The 21,953-nt window shown below is 42.7% G+C and overlaps 1 protein-coding gene and 1 long non-coding RNA gene across 2 annotated transcripts; one reads left to right on the top strand and one right to left on the bottom strand.

Annotated features, from left to right (window-relative positions):
- Nucleotides 1-1,665: 1,665 nt before the first annotated feature.
- Nucleotides 1,666-3,950, bottom strand: LOC147033092 (uncharacterized). Its single transcript, XR_015052267.1, has 2 exons — nt 2,722-3,950; nt 1,666-2,626 (listed from the first exon to the last, which is right to left on the bottom strand). It is a non-coding gene; the product is annotated as an uncharacterized LOC147033092 (long non-coding RNA).
- A 760-nt stretch (nt 3,951-4,710) lies between these two features.
- Nucleotides 4,711-9,776, top strand: LOC147033093 (beta-2 adrenergic receptor-like). Its single transcript, XM_085851248.1, has 3 exons — nt 4,711-6,736; nt 9,355-9,457; nt 9,637-9,776. Exons 1-3 carry the CDS (start codon nt 6,089-6,091, stop codon nt 9,774-9,776), a joined length of 891 nt encoding a protein of 296 aa, XP_085707374.1. The 5' UTR covers nt 4,711-6,088.
- The last annotated feature ends 12,177 nt before the right edge of the window (nt 9,777-21,953 follow it).

The raw sequence follows: 21,953 nt of genomic DNA on the forward strand, positions 1-21,953 counted from the left end.
GAGAAATGTTGTATAATTTGTCTCTGATACAAAATCCAACCTTGAGAGAAAACGTTGATCGGTTCATCTTGAAGATGATGATCACTGCTAAATTGAAACTTGGACTTGGAAATTCAAAAAACTTATCGGCTCTAATGATGTCATTAAGACTGAAGAGCAATTAGCTGATGAATTGCATAAACCAATATTCACAAAGTTTCGTAGAAGGAAGGTTTATTCCAAGGAAGTTGATTATATCTGGTCTGCTGATTTGATTGAACTCAATAATGATAAGGGGTACAAGTATGCTTTAACCTTTATTGATTTGAGGAGTAGATATGCATGGGTTGTCCCTTTAAAAAACAATACAGGTAAACTCTTATGTTAGCCTTTCAACAGATATTTAATAAAAGTAAGAGAAAACCTAAAAAATTGTGGACTGATGAGGGTCGAGAGTTTTATGACAAGACATTTATGAATTTTTTAAAAAATAACAGTATTACATTATACAGTACCTTTAATGAAGGGAAGGCCGTTGTTGTTGAACGTTTTAATCGTACCTTAAAAGAGAGACTATATAAAAAATTCACAGAACTTGGTTCACAACAATGGTCATCTTTTATTCAGGATATTGTGGATAAGTATAATGACACGATTCACACGTCGACGAATATGAAACCATCACAAACATTTACAAAATTAAAATACGAAAAAGAGATTAATACCAGAAAACCTAAGTTCAAAGTTTGTGATATCGTCAGAATATAGAGGTGGAAATCTCATTTTGAAAAAGGTTATATTAAACGATGGATGAACGAACTTTTTAAAATTATTTATGTAATAGATACGGTTCCTTGGACTTATAAGATATATGATTTCGAAGGGGAAGAGATTTTAGGTTCATTTTGTTCACAGGAATTACAAAAGACAAAACTATGCAGATAATACCCATGGGAGCAATGGGTTGGTCCTTCTCTCCCTCCTACTATGCACCGTTGTGGACACTCGAGGGTCAAGTCCGAGGTGTATAACAGTATATAATGTGTGTGAAGTGGGACGTTCTTTGATCTGTGAACCCCAAACACAGAATCCTCAACTGAATAGTCAAGGCTTAACTTTTGTTTGTTGGTGTGTGTGTGTGTGTGTGTGTGTGTGTGTGTGTGTGTGTGTGTGTGTGTGTGTGTGTGTGTGTGTGTGTGTGTGTGTGTGTGTGTGTGTGTGTGCAATAGGAGCAATGGGTTGGCGCTTCACTCCCTCCTACTATACACCGTTGTGGACACTCGATGGCCAAGTCCGTGGTGTATAACAGTATATAATGTGTGTCAAGGGGGACGTTCTTAGATCTGTGAACCCCAAACACAGAACCTCAACTGAATAGTCAAGGCTTAGCTTTTGTTTGTTGATGTGTGTGTGTGTGTGTGTGTGTGTGTGTGTGTGTGTGTGTATGCATGTATGTATGTATGTATGTGTGCGTGTGTGTGTGTGTGTGTGCGTGTGTGTGTGCAATGGGAGCAATGGGTTGTCGCTTCACTCCCTCCTACTATACACCATTGTGGACACTCGAGGGCCAAGTCCGAGGTGTATAACAGTATATAATGTGTGTCAAGGGGGACGTTCTTAGATCTGTGAACCCCAAACACAGAATCCTCAACTGAATAGTCAAGGCTTAGCTTTTGTTTGTTGATGTGTGTGTGTGTGTGTGTGTGTGTGTGTGTGTGTGTGTGTGTGTGTGTGTGTGTGTGTGTGTGTGTGTGTGTGTGTGTGTGTGTGTGTGTGTGTGTGTGTGTGTGTGTGTGTCCCAACCCTCACATTCAAAATCTTAACCCCAACCCCCCAACCCTCGCCCAACACAATGTCTTTTTCAAAATGAGATTTCCACCTATATATATTTTTTCGTTTTTTTTTTCTCTTTTTCCAATTCTGTCTTTTAAGGCTTTCAGGTTTGATGCTGTAGAAAGGGGGAGTAAGCCTGCACTTTCTTCCCAGAACTAACAATATATATTTTTTGTGTTTTTTCTCTTCTTCCAATTCTGTCTTTTAAGGCTTTCAGGTTTGATGACGTAGAAAGAGGGAGTAAGAACTTTCTTGATAGGTTTAGATCCCAAAGAGTGGTAGCATTTCAAGTCTCCAAAATAAACCCAACTTTCCAAGTCTCCAAGGTATAACCACATTCCTGTTGAGTTTCCAAGATATGTATCACATTGTGAGTTATCAAGCCAGAACCCACATTTCAAGTCTCCAAAAATATAACCATCTATCCTAGACTCCAAGGTAGAATCACAATTTCCAGAAATATAGTGGGTTTCAGTGATAGATCTCACATAGTATAACTGTGGATCATCAAGGAAAACTCCATTTTTCAAAATGTCTGAAAATTGTGAGTCTCCAAGGTAAAACTTGTATTCTGGCTCATCAAGGTATAACTTGTTCAGGGGGTATTGTCTTGATAACTCACAATGAGTAGTATTGTTGCAAAACTCTTTTTCAGGACTTTGCTGGTCTCCAAGGTATAACTCTTTGGTTGATCATCAAGGACGAACTCGTTCTGTGGGTCTTGGTCGCTCATAAGGTCTTCAACCAAGCCAACAATTTCGCCCCAAGTTGTAGCAAAAGCAGTATTTTCATTTCGTATTTCAGATACAATTTCCTGTGAGAGAAAATAATAATGTATTAATCAAGTGATTTAATTATTAAATGAGTATGCTTCAATCAAAGTTTGAAAATCGGAAAATAAAATCTTACCTCAACAGATAAGAGGTTTGAATCCAGTTCATCAACTGGAAGGTTTAGTTCCATACAAGTAGTCAATCTTCAAGGAACCCCAAAGTCATCCCACTCAAGGCCAAGCTCGTTCTGTGGGTCTTGGTCGCTCACAAGGTCTTCAACCAAGCCAACAATTTCGCCCAAAGTTGTGGCAAAATCGGTATTTTCAGATACAATTTCCTGTGCGAGAAAATAATAATGTATTAATTAAGTTATTTAATTATTAAATGAGTCCATGCTTCAATCAAACTGAAAATAGGGAAATAAAATCTTACCTCAATGGATGAGGTTTGAATCCAGTTCATCAACTTGAAGGTTTAGTTCCATACAAGTCGGAGAGTTCCAGGCAAGCACACAGCACACCATTGCCAGCAAAAAAAAATGTTTAAAATGGAGCCTCGGCTTGAGGCTTTTATAGGGAAAGACTGGTGGGTGTGGTTTCCTTTGGAAATTCCCTGGGCAAGCCCAGGCAAGCCTTCATTGGGAAATTTTTCAAAACCATAACATTCCAGAGTTTTCTAGTGATTTCTTTGTGAGTCAGAGATGAACTGGAAATGATGTAAGAGTAGGCGGGGCTTAGCAAAAGTGGGCGGGGCTTAGGAAAGGCGGGCGTGGCTTACGAAAATAGCTCATTAAAAGTGGGAGGGGCTTAGAGAAAGTGGGCGGGGCTTATAAATTTCATTGAAAACTGGGCGGGGCTTATGAAAAGTGGGCGTGGCTGAACAAAAATTAACCTGTGGCTCAGGAGGTGGTCAAACAAGAGAATTAAGAGAAGTTTATCATTTCGTAATGGCACGAAAGGGGTATCTTAAAAATATAAAGATTCAAATGTTTTGTTTTGAAATATTTTAGATGGGGATTGTTGTGCAAAGAAAATTAAACTATTGAAGGAATTTGAGAATGAACAAATCTTTATAGGTTCAATGAGTGAGCTAAACAATATGCATTGGTTATTTGAAAAAGAGTGTCCCTTGGCTTGCATGTTTCAGATCTTTCTTTTGAATCACCTTTAACAAATCACATTACTACTTTACTACTTGAACAAATCTTTATCTTATTGCATTGGTTATTTGAAAAAAAATGTCCCGAGGTTAAAAGGGGAGACAAATAAATATGCCTTGGGATAAAAAGGGGGTTTACTTTTTAGGGAAAAAAAATATGAATCGCTGAAAATCCCCCATTCATTTACATGGGGAAAAGTGAGCCAGAATCAGTATATTCACTCTACTAACGATAATGTGTCATTGTTATATATGGATACAGATCGCTTTTCTTCAAAACTTAAGACAAGTGATGTATATGAGGATATGATTGATGATATATATATATATATATATATATATATATATATATATATATATATATATATATATATATATATATATATATATATATATATATGATACAAGTAATTATAAGTCAGATGATGTGTTGTTTTCATCAAAGAATAAAAAGGTTATTGGTAAGTTTAAAGATGAATTGGGTGGGAAGGTGATGAGTGAATTTATAGGATTGAGATCAAAGTCTTATGCTTATAAGTATATTGATAATAACAATATTGAAAGGTGTGATAAGAAGCTAAAGGGAATAAAAATGTATAATCAAAGAAACAATAAACTTTAAACATTATTAAAACTGTTTAACCTCAAAGAAGGAAGAGTACAAAAAATGAATACAATAAGAAGTTATAAACATCAATTATATCCAGAAGAGGTAAATAAAAAAGCATTCGGAGCGTTTGATGATAAAAATATATATTTTAGAGAATGGAATGGATTGTCTCCCTTATGGTTATCAGTATAAGTGTTAAGATATTGGGTTGGGGATTTTACCGGGCCACCACCGTCTTTTTTGCTGATTTATAAATGATAGAACCAAGCAATAACCAAACCAGAGAGTGGAGATGTAATCAGCCTTGGTATTTAAATGGGAAACATAATGAATATGAGAAAAATCAAATAAGTCTTATTGAAGAAATAACCAGGGTAGATGTAGATAGAATAAATAAGCGGATAAATTTAATTACAAATAAGTTGGAGCATGTAAATAAAAAGAGTAATATCCTTGAATGGACTGAAAACTTTGATGGTTATCAATTGAACAATGCAAAAACAATTTACTGCAATCTCAAAATGATGTGGCTCAGGAGGTGGTCAGACAAGAGCATTAAGAGAAGTTTATCATTTCATCTCTGCTCAACAAAGATACTTGAACCAAGAACCAAGTTGCCACCATTCTCTCTTACCCCCCACCATTCTCTTTTCATATTGCCATCAGCAAAGCAACTCGTGGTATTTGCCAGTTAGTTAAAAGGATGGGCTACAGGAAGGTTGTCATCTCCCACCCTTCAGTAAGTTGCAGACATACATATTCCTGTGAAGACACTCTTGCCACATACATGGCAAACCATTACAGGTTCTGTTGAGAGTTCTTCCTGAAGGAGTCCAGGTGAAGTCTGTTTGCTCATTTGGTGCAACCAGGGTTTGCTCCCACAAGCCAATCAGTAAACATCAAGAGGAGGTGCTCAGATTACAGTTTTTTGCGGATCAGGATGGAAAAATGGATTTTCAGCGGTTGCCAAGAGATGGCATTACAACTGACGACACTGTCCATCCCAGAAACGTCTTTGACGGCTAATGAGTTGTAGTTTTCTCGTTCACCACACAAAAGAAGAAGTGGTTGCCAATTGCCTTGTTGCCTGAAGTGGAAATAAAAACATTTGAACGACAAACTCGCTAAAATCCAGAAATTACAGCTGTGTGAATTTAATCAGTTATTTTGCTTCAGCAAAGATTGGCACTCTGTACCCACCCCAATGGAGGGTAAACAACATGTTAGTTTCAAGGAACGATCTTCGTTCTTCGTTGCATGAGAGTCCATGTTAAATGGTGGAGGTAGTCTAAATTCAGTTCAAGGTGACATTTGCAAGAATTTTTCACTCAGATATTTCTTGTCATTGAGTCAAAGTGAGAATCCGGTCATTTGAAAAATTGGGTTCACCGGGAGAACAGCCTATCATTCCTCCAGGATAGTCAATTTGAATTCTGGCACTTTGCAGACACCAAGGTTGTAATTGATCTTCTCATGAAAAAAATTTTTTTTTTCATTTTGGATTTCAAATCTCTTGGGGAACATTTGCTTGTGGAGGTTGATTGGTGCATTTTGAACGAATGGAATAAACTCAACCACTGAGTTTTATAAATGTTGAGGTGATCACCAATATTCTGAAGAACGGTCGCTATTGTGGAACTTGTTTTCACTTTTGAGATGATAAAAGGAATATAACAAGCCTTTCGTGAATTTGAGCAACAAATAAGTGATTACGGTAAAAGTAAATGTTAAAGAAATGGCTTTGGAAAATCAATCAGCTGATACTTCTGGTTTATCAAATGCTTGGTACATCACCCTGTATATCACATTCTCCCTCCTAACCACCCTCACCGTTGGAGGAAATGTTGTGGTTCTCCTCTCTGTCACGCGTTACCAACATCTCATGAAAGGGGTGCTAAGCGTTTTCATTTCCTCACTCGCCTGCGCTGACCTGTTAATTGGGATGGTGGAGATGCCTTTAACTGCGATGCAAATTCTTGAAGGAACATCGTGGCCCTTTGGACGTCAGGCTTGCAACTTTCGATTCATCATCGATGTCACCAGTGTAACTGCGAGCATCAACAGTCTGTGTGTGATCGCCGTCGACCGTCACATCGCCATCACGAGGCCGCTGCGATATCCGTCCCTCGTTACACGACGTAGAGCATCTTATGCTGTCCTTGCTGTTTGGATCCTATCCCTCACCATGTCCTTCTTTCCAATCGAATTCAACTGGTACCGCTCAAAACAACCTGAAGCAATGGCATGCTATGAAAACCCTACTTGCTGCAGTTTTCTCCCCACAGTGGAGTATGCTATAATCGCGAGCTTTCTCTCCTTCCACCTGCCGGCTCTCGTGATGATCTTTGTATATTCGCGAGTTCTGAAAGAAGCCAATCGGCAGGTAAGAATGAGTTTTGGTTTTCTGAACTTTTCATGATAATCGCGATTTTCGCAAAATAATCAAAATCAATGGTCGAGATACAAAAAAGTGTGTGTGTATGTGTATGTGTATGTGTATGTGTATGTGTATGTGTATGTGTATGTGTATGTGTATGTGTATGTGTATGTGTATGTGTATGTGTATGTGTATGTGTATGTGTATGTGTGTGTGTGTGTGTGTGTGTGTGTGTGTGTGTGTGTGTGTGTGTGTGTGTGTGTGTGTGTGTGTGTGTGTGTGTGTGTGTGTGTGTGTGTGTGTGTGTGTGTGCTTTTTTGTGTGAGTGATAGAATTGTAAGGAACAGTTGTGTGTGAAAAACGTGATGTGTGCGACGATTGACATTGCTTTTGGTGAAGCTTCTCCCATCGATTTGTCATTATCTTTTGGGAGAAAATACACTGCACTGTTTCTTCGATATTTATACGTTTCTTATGTATTGACACTTCCTGGACGCAACTAAGGTTGTGGATCTACTGATGTGGATCTGTGACCAAGGTTGTGGATCTGCTGTTTGGAGAGGTTCTGGATTTAAAGGATCGAAACCTCGAGGAAGAAGAGTGCTTAGCTGTTGATTTGTGTGTGTGTGTGTGTGTATGTGTGTGTGTGTGTGTGTGTGTGTGTGTGTGTGTGTGTGTGTGTGTGTGTGTGTGTGTGTGTGTGTGTGTGTGTGTGTGTGTGTGTGTGTGTGTGTGTGTACGTGGTGTTTTGTTTTTTATACTTATATATTTTTTATATTTAAAAATATATTTTTTTAATTTTTATACTATATTTTTATATTTTTATTTATATTTTTTGTGTGTGTGTGTGTGTTTCTTTATTTTTGTGTGTGTGAAAAACGAGATGTGTGTGCGTGTGCATGACAATACCTCTCCATAATGTTATTATTTATACTATGTTGTTATCATCATAATTTATTTTCACCTTCATATTTTACTTTACATTTCATCCACATATGTTACATTATTCTTTTACAATTGCACCATAATTTGTGAGGAGCCCAACCATGTGCTTTGCACCTGTCCCTCAAACTGACAAACGAGGAAGGAAAATCGAAACAAAAATAAAATGGTTGAAAGTTTTCGACCATGAAGGATCACAAATTGCAAACGTTTCTGGCTCTACCCTTCGTCGGAGCAAAAGGAAGGAGCTTGACAGCCAACATTATAGATTTCTCTTTACTCTTATTGCTTCCCCCTTGAAGCTTCATTATGCTTGCTCGAGGTTGTATAATCTCTTGCTGTGGAAACGTACAAAAACTCCTGAGAGGTCCTGAGATGAATGGGTTTAAATTTCTTTTTTTGGTGTTCAAATGATCCAATCAACCAGCGCTTGTGCACTAGCATTTTCTTGCATATAATATTGTGTGTGTGTGTGTGTGTGTGTGTGTGTGTGTGTGTGTGTGTGTGTGTGTGTGTGTGTGTGTGTGTGTGTGTGTGTGTGTGTGTGTGTGTGTGTGTGTGTGTGTGTGTGTGTGTGTGTGTGTGTGTGTGTGTGGTTGTTGTTGATTGTTATCTCCATAATTCGGGTTTCAGAAGGTGGAATGGAGTCCTCCCAGTACTTAAAGTATCCACCTCCGTTTTGGTGAAGGATCGTGATTCATTACATGGGCTAAATTGTAAAGTTTTCTTGTTCTCAGAGTTTTGTTCCGAGTGCTCTTTTCAGGATCGTCATTTAGCCCCAGACAGCATCCAACCTTAGTTCGTTTGTGGTAATGTTCCCAGGGATGGTTTGTGGGATATTTGTGAGTTTCTTCTTCTTTGTCATTCCCATTGCTCCAATAAGCCTGGTGTTGGCTTAGTGGTTAGGGTGGTGGCTTGGGATCCTAGGGTCCTGAGTTCAAGCCCCGTTGGCTGCTGAATTAATACACCAGGGGGTGGACTCAGCCTGTCATCCTTCTGAGGTTGGTGAAATGAGTATCAGTGTGTACTGGTTGAGGGGTACTGCATCAGTGACACACTCACCCTTCCAAGAAATGATAGCTACCCTGGCAGCTCAGCTGCCCCATGCAAGAAAATAAGAAGTTGCTCCAATTAGCGCTGGTACAATTTTGGCATTCTTCAGCTTCAAGGAAATTTTCACTTCATTCTTGAGGTCTTGGTATTTGGTCATTTTTTTATTTCTACTTTATTTACACCAAAATCACTGGGTACTGAAACCTCAATTAACAATGCCTTCTTTTCCTTTTTGTGTCTGAGTACTCTGTCCGCTTGCAGTGCTTTGTTTTCTATATTCATGCTGGATGGGATAATCAGGTCGTACGTGAGCATTATGTCTTTGTTTACAATATTTGCTTTTGGTTTGTGTTACCATGAGCTTTGTGGAACTGAGATGTTGAAATTTTTCCATATGTGCCAGTGGGTACTCAACATACCTTGTTATGGCTTTGTGTATACAGCTGTTCTGCCATTACATACTGAAATGAGGTGATTCGTTCTTTCTGTTTCTCTCCCTTTTCCTGCCCCGGTTGCCCTTTGACTCCATAAAATCCCTTGAGTTCTCTTCCCTCCTTCTGCGTGCCCCACATTGCTTGCTGTAAATATATTGCCTTGTTCACATTTTCCTTTCAATCTGCCTGTGACAGTCCTTTCCCCTTATTAGTCCAGCAATGTCCGTACGTAGACGAGCTGGGAGATTAGAATTCCCCAAAGGATTGGCTCTCACATCAGTCCAGCATTGTGCTTGGGGTAAGCTTGGCTGCCTTAATAAAGATCCAATAAAGATAAAAGTAGCACAACCGCCGAGGGCGCGATTCCCCGGTAAGGAGACTTGTGTACCCAGTTCAACGGTCGTCAGACGGAGAACACTGGGTCATGTGGTTAAATTATTGGCATTCACAGTTGATTCGTGACCCGCCGTGGCACAGACATGTTCATGCGTGATGGCCTGCAATTCCGGGTGGGTCCGGAGAAAACCATAGATACCCCCGCCCTCGTAGTACCCCCGCGAACCCGGGCCTGCAACATGCGGGTTTCAGAAGGTGGAACGGAGCCTTTCCAGGTCTGAAAGTATCCAGTGTGTGTGTGTGTGTGTGTGTGTGTGTGTGTGTGTGTGTGTGTGTGTGTGTGTGTGTGTGTGTGTGTGTGTGTGTGTGTGTGTGTGTGTGTGTGTGTGTGTGTCCAGGTACAAGTCTAACCTGTCCTCATTATGGGAGTAACCAAAGGTACTTTGTGCTGCACTGACCATATCACAGGAGGCTGGCATTACAAGCAAACACTAGTTTGGATGGAAACTTTTGGTGTCATATGATGAAGCCACTTGGATCATCCATCGAATATCCACCCATTGGATTTGGAAATCTCCCTGGCACAAACATGGCAAATCTTTTTGACACAGAATGAAATGAAGTTGTACTGACTAAAAATAACCTGACGTACATATACGAACTAAAAACATGCGTAGGACTTATGTGCATATATAATACATCGTGGTTATATACCTGGTATCATTCCAATTGCACTGGGCCGTGGACTAACACCAGAGCTAAGGCCTGCCGATCTGTGCTGCTTCATGCAATGGCCACGCATGATTTTATTGGGGTGGAGTCAGGCCAGCTATCCAACCAATCAGTGTAAAGCAGTCGGGTGGAGTCAGGGAAGTTGAACACTGACCCCTGTATAATATACGATATTTCTCAGTTTAAAAAGGCATAACTCTGTGAAAATTTTATGGAATACCCTGAAACTCGAACTTTTTGTGTAACTTGTCATAATAAAGCCATGTACCAAGTTTCAGTTGGTAATTTTAAAGGATATGGGAAAGTCTGAAAATCCCCAGGTAGGACGGACGGATGGTAAACCTACATCGTCCGTGGGCCAAGGTGAAAATTTGTGTCATCTCTCGGGGCAAAGTGGAAACTTTTTTCTGACAGCACAATTCATATAGTTCACAAAAATGATGGGGGGCCATCTGGGAAATACACATTTTTGCTATTTTATGGTTGCTATATCAACTGATATGGTCACAAAAGGCAAACTCTATGGAAATACAGAAAGTATCATATGTCACTTTCCAGATGGGCTATCAACATGATTTTTTGATCTAAATCCAGAGTTGTGATGACGTCCTTTTATGGTGGAATACTTTTCATTCCCCTTAGCAGTCAAGATCATTGGTCAAATTCAATGTTAAGTCTAGAAATTGGCCATTTTGGGGGATTGTCAATGTAAATATGCTTTCCAATTGACAGAATATGGCATAAAAACACACTTAAGGCAGAGAAATTTCACTAAATATTAAGTACAGACAAAATGTGAGTGTCATGGGCTGATCCAATTGCAACCATGTGAGGGATGTAAATTTTAGCAGATAATCAGCTGTCTTCTCGAGAGAGCTACAGTCATTAAAATTGATCACCATTTCAATTTAGAATGTGCAGAGAAAGTTCCCAATAATCAAATGTATAATTCAGAATGAAGGAAGACATTTTGCCATAAAAAGACCATGGAAAATATTAAAAACTAGAGAGCACTCTTTGACGTCATGACGTCGACATATGTGCCTCCATCCACATTATTACATCATTATACACACGTGTACCAAGTTTGATTTAAAACACTGAACCCAGATTCAAAATATTAAATAATTCTGGCTGTTAGTCCATGTGTCCGATCAGGTTGAAATTTAAAACATATATTCTGCATGTCCACTAGGTCATAACTGTTACATTTCACATTGATTGATGAAGCAGTTCAAGAGAAAGAATTTTTCAAAAATTTTCTTTTAATCCAATATTGCTGCCAGACCATGTGACCTATTCATTATTCACGAACACCCTGGTATCCTCAAGGATTGGCAAATGTGTAAGTGAAGTTTCCCATCAATCTGTTAAGCTATTCCAGAGAAGATGACTTTTAAAGGTTTGAGGGTAAATCCACTATGGCTACCAAATCATGTGATGTGTGACATCAGGTCAGGTCAGGTCAGGTATGGGAGCATGTGCCAGAACAGCGCGTCGCTGCGTCCACTTTCCGCCGGTACTCCAGGGGCCTCCATCTGACCATCCCCCGGGCAGATGCCAGGCCCATCCCCATCTCCTTGAGATGATGGTCAACCTGCTGCAACCATGAGGCACGTGGTCGGCCCACTGGCCTCCTCCACTCATGAGACTCCCTCGCTGAGAGAATCTGGTGAGCAGGATCAGCGTCAGGAAAACGAGCCACATGTCCATACAGCCGCAACTGACGCTCACGGACTATACAGGTAACAAATCTCATCCGAGTCTCTCTCAGCAACCGCTCGTTGGACAAAAAATCCGACCAGCGAGAGCCAAGGATTCTCCGAAGACACCTGGTACCAAAGGAATTAAGTCTCCGTCTCAGATCCTTGGTCAGAGTCCAAGTCTCGCACCCATAGAGCAAGACTGGAAGTACCAAGGACCTGAAGACTCAGACTTTCGTCCTCCCGCAAAGGTACCGGCAGCACCACACCCCATGATCCAGTGAATCCATGACTCCCCAGGCCCGACCCAGACGTCTATTGACCTCTGACTCGCAGCCAGCAGAGACATGAATATCACTGCCAAGGTAAGTGAATCTCTCCACGACCTCAACATCCTCACCACAAACAGACACAGACAGGACAGCAGCATCCAAGATGTCACTGAAAGCCTGGATCTTAGTTTTGACCCAAGAAACCCGTAATCCCAGCTGCTCCGACTCCTCATTCAGCACCTCGAGGGCCCCCAAAAGGATGTCTAAAGTCTCCGCAAAGATGACTGCATCGTCTGCAAAATCAAGGTCCGAGATCTTGACATTCCCAAACGATGCACCGCAACTTGATCTCTCCAACATCCTCCCGAAAATCCAGTCCATACAAGTGCTGAAAAGTGTGGGGGCAAGTACACATCCCTGACGAACTCCAGTAACAACTGGAAATAAGTCAGAGGTGGTACCACCACACTTCACAGTACTCTCAGTACCAGAGTAGAGTTCAGACATCAGATCGATCAGTTTTGGTGGCACCCCACGAAGACCAAGAATCCTCCAGAGGACATCCCGATTCACTGAATCGAACGCTTTACAGAGATCAACATAGGCTGCAAGCAGCCCCTGCCGAAACTCTCGTCTGCGTTCGGTGAGGACACGAAGGGCAAGGATACGGTCAATCGTTGACCTCTTTGGTGTAAAGCCTGACTGCTCTGGGCGCTGGTGCTCAAGCAGATGGTGGCGAACCCTATCAAGAATTATCCGAGCAAAGACCTTGCCCGGCACTGAGAGCAGCGTCACCCCTCGGTAGTTGTTGCAGTCTTGGCGATCACCCTTCCCTTTCCAAAGAGGGACAACAAGGCCCCTCTTCCAGTCAGTTGGGATGATGCCTGTGTTCCAGGTAGAGCACAAAACTGCATGCAAAGACATGAGTGCAGCATTTCCACCAGCCTTGAGAAGTTTGGCATGGATGCCACAGATCCCTGGAGCTTTGCCCCGTTTCAACTGGTTCACCGCAGCCCGTGTTTCCACAAGTGAAGGTGGACCACAGTTTATTCAAGGGTCAGCAACAGGGATTGTAACACCCTTGACGTCCAACTCGACAGCTGGGGGATCAGCCCGGTACAACCGCTCAAAGTAACCGGCCCAGCGGGCCTTCACTTCAGACTCCTCTGTCAAGAGCCTACCACTCTCTGCTCGAACTGCAGTGCTCCGAGGGATGGGCTTGGATGAACGTAATGCACAAATTCCCCTGTAAGCGGGACGAGAATCACCTGTCCACAGGTGATGCTCTACCCCCTCACAGATTCCTCGCACATAGGCCTCCTTGTCCACCCTCAGTGCACGTACAGTTTTACGCCTCAGCTCCCTGAACAGCTCAGCTCTGCCATTCAGCCTGGCCCTGCGACTCTGGTCAATGGTATCCAGTGTTCCTTGAGAGACAAAATTCTTCTTTGCCCTGCGGTGAATTCCAAGACATCCACCGGCAACATCAAGGACGGTGGTCTTGAAGGCGCTCCACAACTCTTCAGGACCCCCCAAAGCACCCAGACCCCCCAAGTGTCCACTCAGCCTGTTCGCAAACTCCTCAGCTACTCTCTCATCCCTGAGCTTGGCAACATCCAGCCTAGGCTGGGATGGTACCATTCTCCAGGATTTAAGGTGCAGCTTTAGAGTTGTTACAACAAGCCTGTGGTCAGTATTGAGGAACTGAGCACTCCGGTAGACCCTGCAGTTCTGGATCATCCTCCAACGACCGTCAATGAGGGCATGGTCAATCTCCTTTGCCACACCGCCACCGTTGGAATACCAAGTCCAGCGATGAGCTTGTGGGCGCTGAAACCATGAACCAGCCACCCTAAGTCCATGACTTCTTGCAAAGTCAAGGAACTTAGTGCTATTCTGGTTCATAGTTCCTGACCCATGGGGACCAACACACACCTCATAACCATCCCTATCAGTTCCAGTCGATGCATTGAAATCCCCCAAGACTAGAAGTGTATCTCGTCTGGGGCACTGATCAACCACAGACTCGAGTGTGGCGTAGAATGCATCCTTCACGGTGAGATCACTCGCCTCAGTCGGAGCATAAACAGAGACCAGGGAAATGACACCTAAGGAGTGACGAATCCTTAATCTCATAATACGCTCGTTGACCGGTGTTACCTCAATTATCATTGGGGTCAGCTTATTGGACACAGCTACAGCAACTCCTTGGGTATGGTAACCATCAGAGCGACCAGACCAATAGTAGGTGTAACCACCCACCATTATCTCGCCGCAATCCGGTCTCCGAACCTCAGAGAGAGCTGCAATCCCGATGTCCAAACGCTTGAGCTCAGATGATAACAGAGACAGGTGATCATCCTCTCTTAGGGATAGGACATTCCAGGCACCCACCCGAAGGGACCGCCTCAGGTTAACCCAAGGAGACCGCCGTCTGGTGGACGACACCTCAGCACCACTCCGACACACTCTCCCGCAATCTGACCCAGGGATGTTACCCCGTGGTTTCCCTCCTATCAAAGATTGGGGGTCCCGAAGGCTTTGCCCCAATCCCGTCATCCGGTGAGCTGCCCTGCAAAGGGAAGCTGCACAGGAGGTACTCCCACGGAGTGGGTTTTCAGATTTTTTTGCGTTTTTGCGTTTTGTGGAATGAAGCGTTTTACGGTGGCCGGAGTGCAAATCCTGCCACTAACCTCCTAATAAGAAGTAACCCAACTGCAGGAGGACATCTGCAGACACAGTTGGGCAGTAGATATGGATGGCCGTTGGCTCACAAGGAGCTCCTCCGCCCTTTGACAGGTTTTGTTTTTATTCCTGCTGGGTGTCCATATCCAAACACCCCCCTCACCAGAAAACCTGGTGGGGGAGACGGTTTAGTCGCTGACAACCCGACCATGGAACAGGTTAGTACAGGTTTACATGGCACCTGTAGCAGGTCACAGATCGAACCTGACCTGACACAGTTAGATAACTTTTTGTTTCTCATGGATAGGCGACCATACCTGTAAAGTTTTGCCTCGATCTGTTCAGCCGTTTCGGGGAAAAAATTTTTGAAACTTTTATGTTAAAAACAATATGGCTGCCAGACCCCGTGACCGATGACATCATCAATTTTTTGCCAATTACAATTTATCCCGAGATGGCCCTCAAAAATTTTCATGCTGATCGGATAAAGCGTTTGAAATATGTAATTATGACGTCATAACGACGCCACATATGACATCCTCAAAAAAATACATCTTTCCCACAGGGAGTATGTCACACGTGCCAAGATTCAATGTTTTCCATGGAGCGGTTTCGGAGATACAAAGGTCGAAAGTTTTTCCTTTTTTCCAACATGGCTTCTACACCACGTGACCTATGACATCATAATTATCACAAAAACATTTTACATGAGTAGTTGCATCTCGGGTGAAAATTTCGTGAAATTTCTATGGTGGAAAATAAAAAACCATGCCGCCCCACTTCAATACAATCCCGCTTTCATCCGACACATCACCCACGACGTCCTCTTTATCAAATCAAATTCAGAATGGGTGACCTATCAGGTCTTTGGAGTTTCACGTTGATCGGATAAGGTATTTTGTCCAACATGGCTGCGATACCATGTGACCAATGGTGTTAAAATTTTCAACCAATATTCCCCATGCCGAGTCGATCGTAATAAAAAAAATATTTCTCTGAAACTGCTTATCCTGTCGAGGCGCGACTTTGCAGTGATAATGCAATATGATTGCTGCAAATATTTTATTAAACAATGACTTCATCAGTCACATGATGTGGTCGCTACGTTCATTTTCAGAGGATAATTAAACAATTATTTCACTGAAACTGTTTAACCTGTCAATACTAGACTTTGCAGTTATGATCCACTCTCCTTGCTGCATATGTATGACTTAACAATGACACCATCAGTCACGTGGTGTGGAAGCCACATTGGTTTCAAGGAAAATATGAAAAAATTCTATTTCGAAAACTGCTGTATCAATCAATGCGATACTTTGCAGTTGCCATCAACTGCCCTTGCTCCATGTAATGCAACATGTTTCATATCGATCCATTAAGCAGTTTTGGAGGAAAAGGTTTTTTTAGTTTTTGGTATTCAAACTAACATGGCTGCCAAACCACGTGACCGGTGTTATTGAAATTTGGACTCTGCCCATGATTTGGTAAAGGATCAAGTGTGTGAAGTTTCATTTTGTTCAGATGAGGTTCGTTTTTCTATCCAATATGGCTGCCACATCACATGAACTCTGATGTCATCATTTCCAAACTGTATGCAGCAATGGTGTTAGATGACATTTGGGAAATTTCACTTCGATCGGATAAGGCGTTTCAGAGAAAACATTATTTAATATTTTTCTTCAATCGAATATGGCCACCGAACCACATGACATCAAGTATTCTTTATCACCTTAGTATCCAGAAGCCATGGAGAATAGTTGTGTGAGGCTTCCCCTCAATTTGTCCAGCCGTTCTGGAGAAAATGATTTTTGATGGTTTTAAGGTTAATCCAAGATGGCTGTCAGACCATGTGATCGATGTCATAGTTATCAAACTATATTCACCATGGCTAATCGATCATTGGTGTGCAGTTTCACTTTGAACCCTCAAGCAGTTCTTGAGAAGAAGGTTGTTTTTTCCGTTTTTTTGTTTAACAATATGGCTGCCAAACCACATGACCAATGATGTCATAAAGAAAATTTTCTGTCCACGTATCCATTCCGAGATGAACCTCACAAATGTTCACAATGATAAAATGCAGTGTTCAACGTGTCGAATTTTGAGTGGGATACCACTTCACCAATGACGTCATAGTCAAATCACCATTATTCCCCATGCAGAGTAGTTGCGAGGTGCCAAATTTCAATTTTTTTCATTGTGCAGTTTAGGAGATATAGAGGCAGGCCCGTCGCTGGGGGGGGGCATTTGGGTGCAATGCCCCCCATGGCGCATCTGGTGCCCCCCCTCACTTGTACGCCACCCATTTATGCCCTGTTGCACCCTGTGAACAACTTAGTGTTTAAGGACGAGCGCCCGCTGTGAACTCCTTGTGACGTTGCTGTTTAAGAGTTCACCTGTGTGAACTAAAACCCTTATTCCAGATGTTCAACGTGGTGAATAATAAGGCCTTCTTGGATAAACTGTTCTTTAATAATATCCTTCTTTGAATAACAGTCAAGATATAAGTGTGTGCTTACCAGCGCATCTGCAAAAGCAATTGTCAAGACAATACAGTCCAAGCCCACAAGATAAAAGATAATAATGCAAGCACCAACGCCAGCAGCCAAGACGACAGACAGCCGCAAGACCTCGTGTCGAATGTCGATGCTGTGGGTAGTTTTACATATATATATATATATATATATATATATATATATATATATATATATATATATATATATATATATATATATATATATATATATATATATTGTTGTGGTTGACGAAATTCACAAACCACCATTCAGGTCCCTTAGGTGAGATATCTCTGTAAGTATATGTGTAGTTAGGCCCAAACCCGTTGTTTCGAGGGAATAAATGTCATTCAGTCGGGCTGCGACTCTTCAGGATAGCCGTTTTTCTTTTACTATCTTTATTTTGGACCAGCCGCCATTACTACCACCACCAACCACGTCTCAACAGCCATCACAACAACAACCACAAACTACAACGCCGCTTCACAACAACAACCACCAACCACAACGCCGCTTCACAACAACAGCCACGACCTTTACCGTCACAACTCGCCACCATCGCATCACCGTCATTCCCACGCCACTTGTGGGCGCCGATGCTGGACTCGTGCGGGGCGCGCACCGAGCAGCGTGTTCAGAGACATCACAGACTTTCCGAAGAAAAACGGATCAAAAACGACTCACGCCCACTTCTGTTCCGTCCTATCGGAGAGCTGGGGCGAATTGGCCCCGCCTCCAGGGCGTTGGAGTGAGGACGCTATATGCAAATTCATGGATCAAAAAGCATTCACGCCCACTTTTCCTCGGTCCAATGGGGAGCCAGTTAGAGAGGTGAAGGGTCGGAGGCAAAGGGTCAAGGGTGAAAGAGCGAAGCCACGGGGCTTATATAAACGGCTGCGTTCGTCAGTAAAGCGAGTTGTGCGGAGTTCAAGAGAGTCGTCGGTGGAGCTGGAAAGAAGTGGGAGAAGTCAAGAGTGAAGAGTTGGGACGAGCCAAGAGAGGAGACGGAGAGGGCGAATAGACGGAGCTGTGGAGAGGTGACGGCGGCGAAGGCGGACGAGGGGGTGCTCGTGTCGGTGCCGGGAGCTGCAGAGGGAGAGGCCAGTAACGCGACCGAGGTCGAGGAGGAGACGCTCGCCGCGGGACCCGAGACAGGGTGATATCCTCCTTCCCCCGAGCATCAGCAACCCCCTCCTGTTTCCCCCCGCGCTGAGATAGTGCGACAAGGGGGCCCCTTTCCCACCCCCTACCAGACACTGTCCGCAAGGCCCGCGGAGTTGAGGCACCACCGCCACTTCGCGTCTCATCATCAGACGGGTAGGCCCGACCCGGTCTCGGCCCCAGGCCCGCCTCATCCTTGAGGGTGGTTCTTTTTCTTTTGTTTTGGGTACATGTGTTGTCGGCGCCGTCCGTGAAGTAAAATTGTATAAGTGTTGCCGTGTGCTCGGTAGTCGGATAGATTTGCATTGTTGCATTTGCTTTTTGTGTAATATTGCATTGTCTTCTTCTTTTACATGTGCTTTTGGTGGAATTGTATATGTGTGCTTTCCGTTCATCGCGAAATAAATGTGCTTCATGTTGAACTGTTTTCCCGCTTCGCTTCGTCTTTTCTTTCATTGAATCTCCATCTTGCTTCACGTAAAGGGTTGGTCGTGGGCTAAAACGCCCGATAATTAATCGAACCGTCGAGGCCGACGAATAACACCGCTCGGTTATCCCGATAGTACGGAACAGGTCGCTTAAAGTGGCCCGTGTCCGAAGTCGACCTGCGGCGAGGTGCGATCGCCCGGTCTACCCTCCGTGTGGGTACTTAGGTAGGTCGAATTTGGCGAGCAACCCTATCCCACGCGGGGGCCGATTGGCACGATCGTGGTGAGACCGAAAGGTCCACCAGTGACTAGTTCCCGGCGTTAGTCCGAGAGGGTCACGACTGGATTGTCCGTCCGGTGGGCGACGTGCCGCGATTCGAGTTACGTGGCCGTCAGCACGCCGGCGGGCGCGAATCCGCAACAATATATATATATATATATATATATATATATATATATATATATATATATATATATATATATATATATATATATATATATATATATATATATATATATATATATATATATATATATATATATATATATCGTGGATCATTTAGTTTTAAGGAATAGCCAATCAGCATCTTCAATATGGAAGCCATATTAAGCAGGTTACCTGATTGGTTGTAAGTTAGGTATAAATGTAATATAGTCATAATATGATAATATGAATAAGGATAAGACATAAATTTACATAATTAAAATGAAGTGCACCGCGTGACCTTCACAACCCTCCATCTTACAAAAGTAATTTTCTAATAAAAATTAAAAATATGTTTGTTTACAATCGTGCTTACATTTGAAATTATAGATAAAACCTGTTTTTGGTGCATGCATCATCTATCTATAATTCCAGCAGTGTGTGTGTGTATGTGTATGTGTATGTGTATGTGTATGTGTATGTGTATGTGTATGTGTATGTGTATGTGTATGTGTATGTGTATGTGTATGTGTATGTGTGTATGTGTATGTGTGTATGTGTGTGTGTGTGTGTGTGTGTGTGTGTGTGTGTGTGTGTGTGTGTGTGTGTGTGTGTGTGTGTGTGTGTGTGTGTGTGTGTGTGTGTGTGACCGCTGTTTCTCGATAACCACTGGTCCAATCTAATTTAAACTTGCCAGGTATATTGCTGGGGCCCTGTGGATGTGCCTTTTCAAGGTTTGATATTAATCGGACAAGTGCTTCCCAAGTTATGGCCATTTATTTACCAACCAATGACAGGGCACGTTGCTACGTAGGCATGGCCGATGGGGAAGAGAACCTCAGCCGCATTCCCCATTACGGGTTATAACGTACGGACTTCCGGATAGTGATGACTTCCTGTATTCTAATAATTTCTCGATTTCTTATGCGCATTTATAGATAAACACAATGCCCCAATCCAGTCGTCGTTTACGAGAGCGAAGGAACGGCCTGTGTGGTTGTTTGAAAGATTTTTTTTCTCTCTTCTCTTCTCTTTGTGTTTTTCCTTGTGATGACATTGCGAAAAGGCAAAATACGTTGGCACTAATTGAATAATTGGCCATTAACACTAAATTGCGAATAATCGTAACTGCGATATGCGAACTTCCGGACAGTGAAGACTTAACTTCAAGACTTCCCGATCGTGACGACTTATTGTATTCTTTCCCGATTTATCAACTTACTGTATTCTTTCTTTCTCGATTTCTGTACTTTCTCGATCTCTTTCTCGATTTTCTTCAACACAATGCCCCAATCCAGTCGTCGTTTACGACAGCGAAGGAACGGCCTGTGTGGTTGTTTGAAAGTTTTTTGTTTTTTTTGGTTTGCACGTACGGGCATGCACGTAGGGCACGCGAGATTGAAGGAACGGCCGATGTGGTTGTTTCTGGCAAGCGTTTTTTTTTTTTTTGCGTGTACGGGCACGCACGTACGGCCACGTACTACTTTAATAAATAAAACCGTCAACCGTCAAATGTCGCGAGACGCGAGATTAGTGACACGAGTCACGAGGGACGAGTCACGGAGAGCGCTCACTCGCAGCAGTAGAAAAAGACATGGATGTACGAAAATGGCTAAGAAAAGGAAAAATACAATCGACCAAAATAAAGATGATGAAAGACATGTTGTGGGAGGAGTTAGAGGAGGAGGAGGAGGAGGAGGAGACGATCATGTCCATTAAATACCGACAGAAAATGGCCAATATTAAATATTATAATTGTGCCCCCCCCCCCATCCAGTTCATATATCCCCCTTAATACTGAGCCCTGGCGACGGGCCTGTATAGAGGTCCAAAGTTTTTCCATTTTCCAACATGGCTACCACCTCACATGATCTATTACATCATTATCATTCAAAATATCTGCATGAGCAGTCACATCTATGCTGAAAATTCGGTGTTAAGTGATTACAGAGGAAACAGAGAAAATTTGCATGGATGGATGTACTTACATACAGACGGATGGACGGACGAATGTACAGCCTACCCCAAAACATAATGCTACCGGTGACAAAGTCACCGGAGGCATAAAAGCATCTCAAGCAAAGGAGGAAACAGCTCCAGATCTGGGTGTAAACATAAAAAGAAAGCAGTTCGCTGGTCGGCAGTCAACATCACATGAATAAACTCTTTATAAAGATGATGACATATTCTGCAATAAGAAAGTCAAATAACTTCGGGAGAATACCAGAAAGATATCTTGATCAAATAACGCAAGTCCACCGTACACCCTACGTACGGTCGACGTGAAACACAACTATGTATGCGTTAAGTTTGACCACAGAATTGCCGTGAGTAACTCTGCATGAAATTGCCACTTCTCGATGTGACTCAAAATTACTTCAATTCACTGCTAATGACATCGTTGCTAAGGCCTAAGTCACATTTGCTCTATGGCGAGGATACGGCGGCCGTACGTCCTCTGAATTGACAGAAACGTGTGGCGGCCGAGAGTTTCTGTGGTGGCCTCAGGGTGGCCCTACGCCGTTTGGCTATCTTTTACA

Source organism: Eptatretus burgeri, chromosome 2, assembly GCF_056783735.1.
Source record: "Eptatretus burgeri isolate ZD-2024b chromosome 2, Ebu_testis_v1, whole genome shotgun sequence".
In the NCBI taxonomy this organism is placed as follows: domain Eukaryota; kingdom Metazoa; phylum Chordata; class Myxini; order Myxiniformes; family Myxinidae; genus Eptatretus; species Eptatretus burgeri.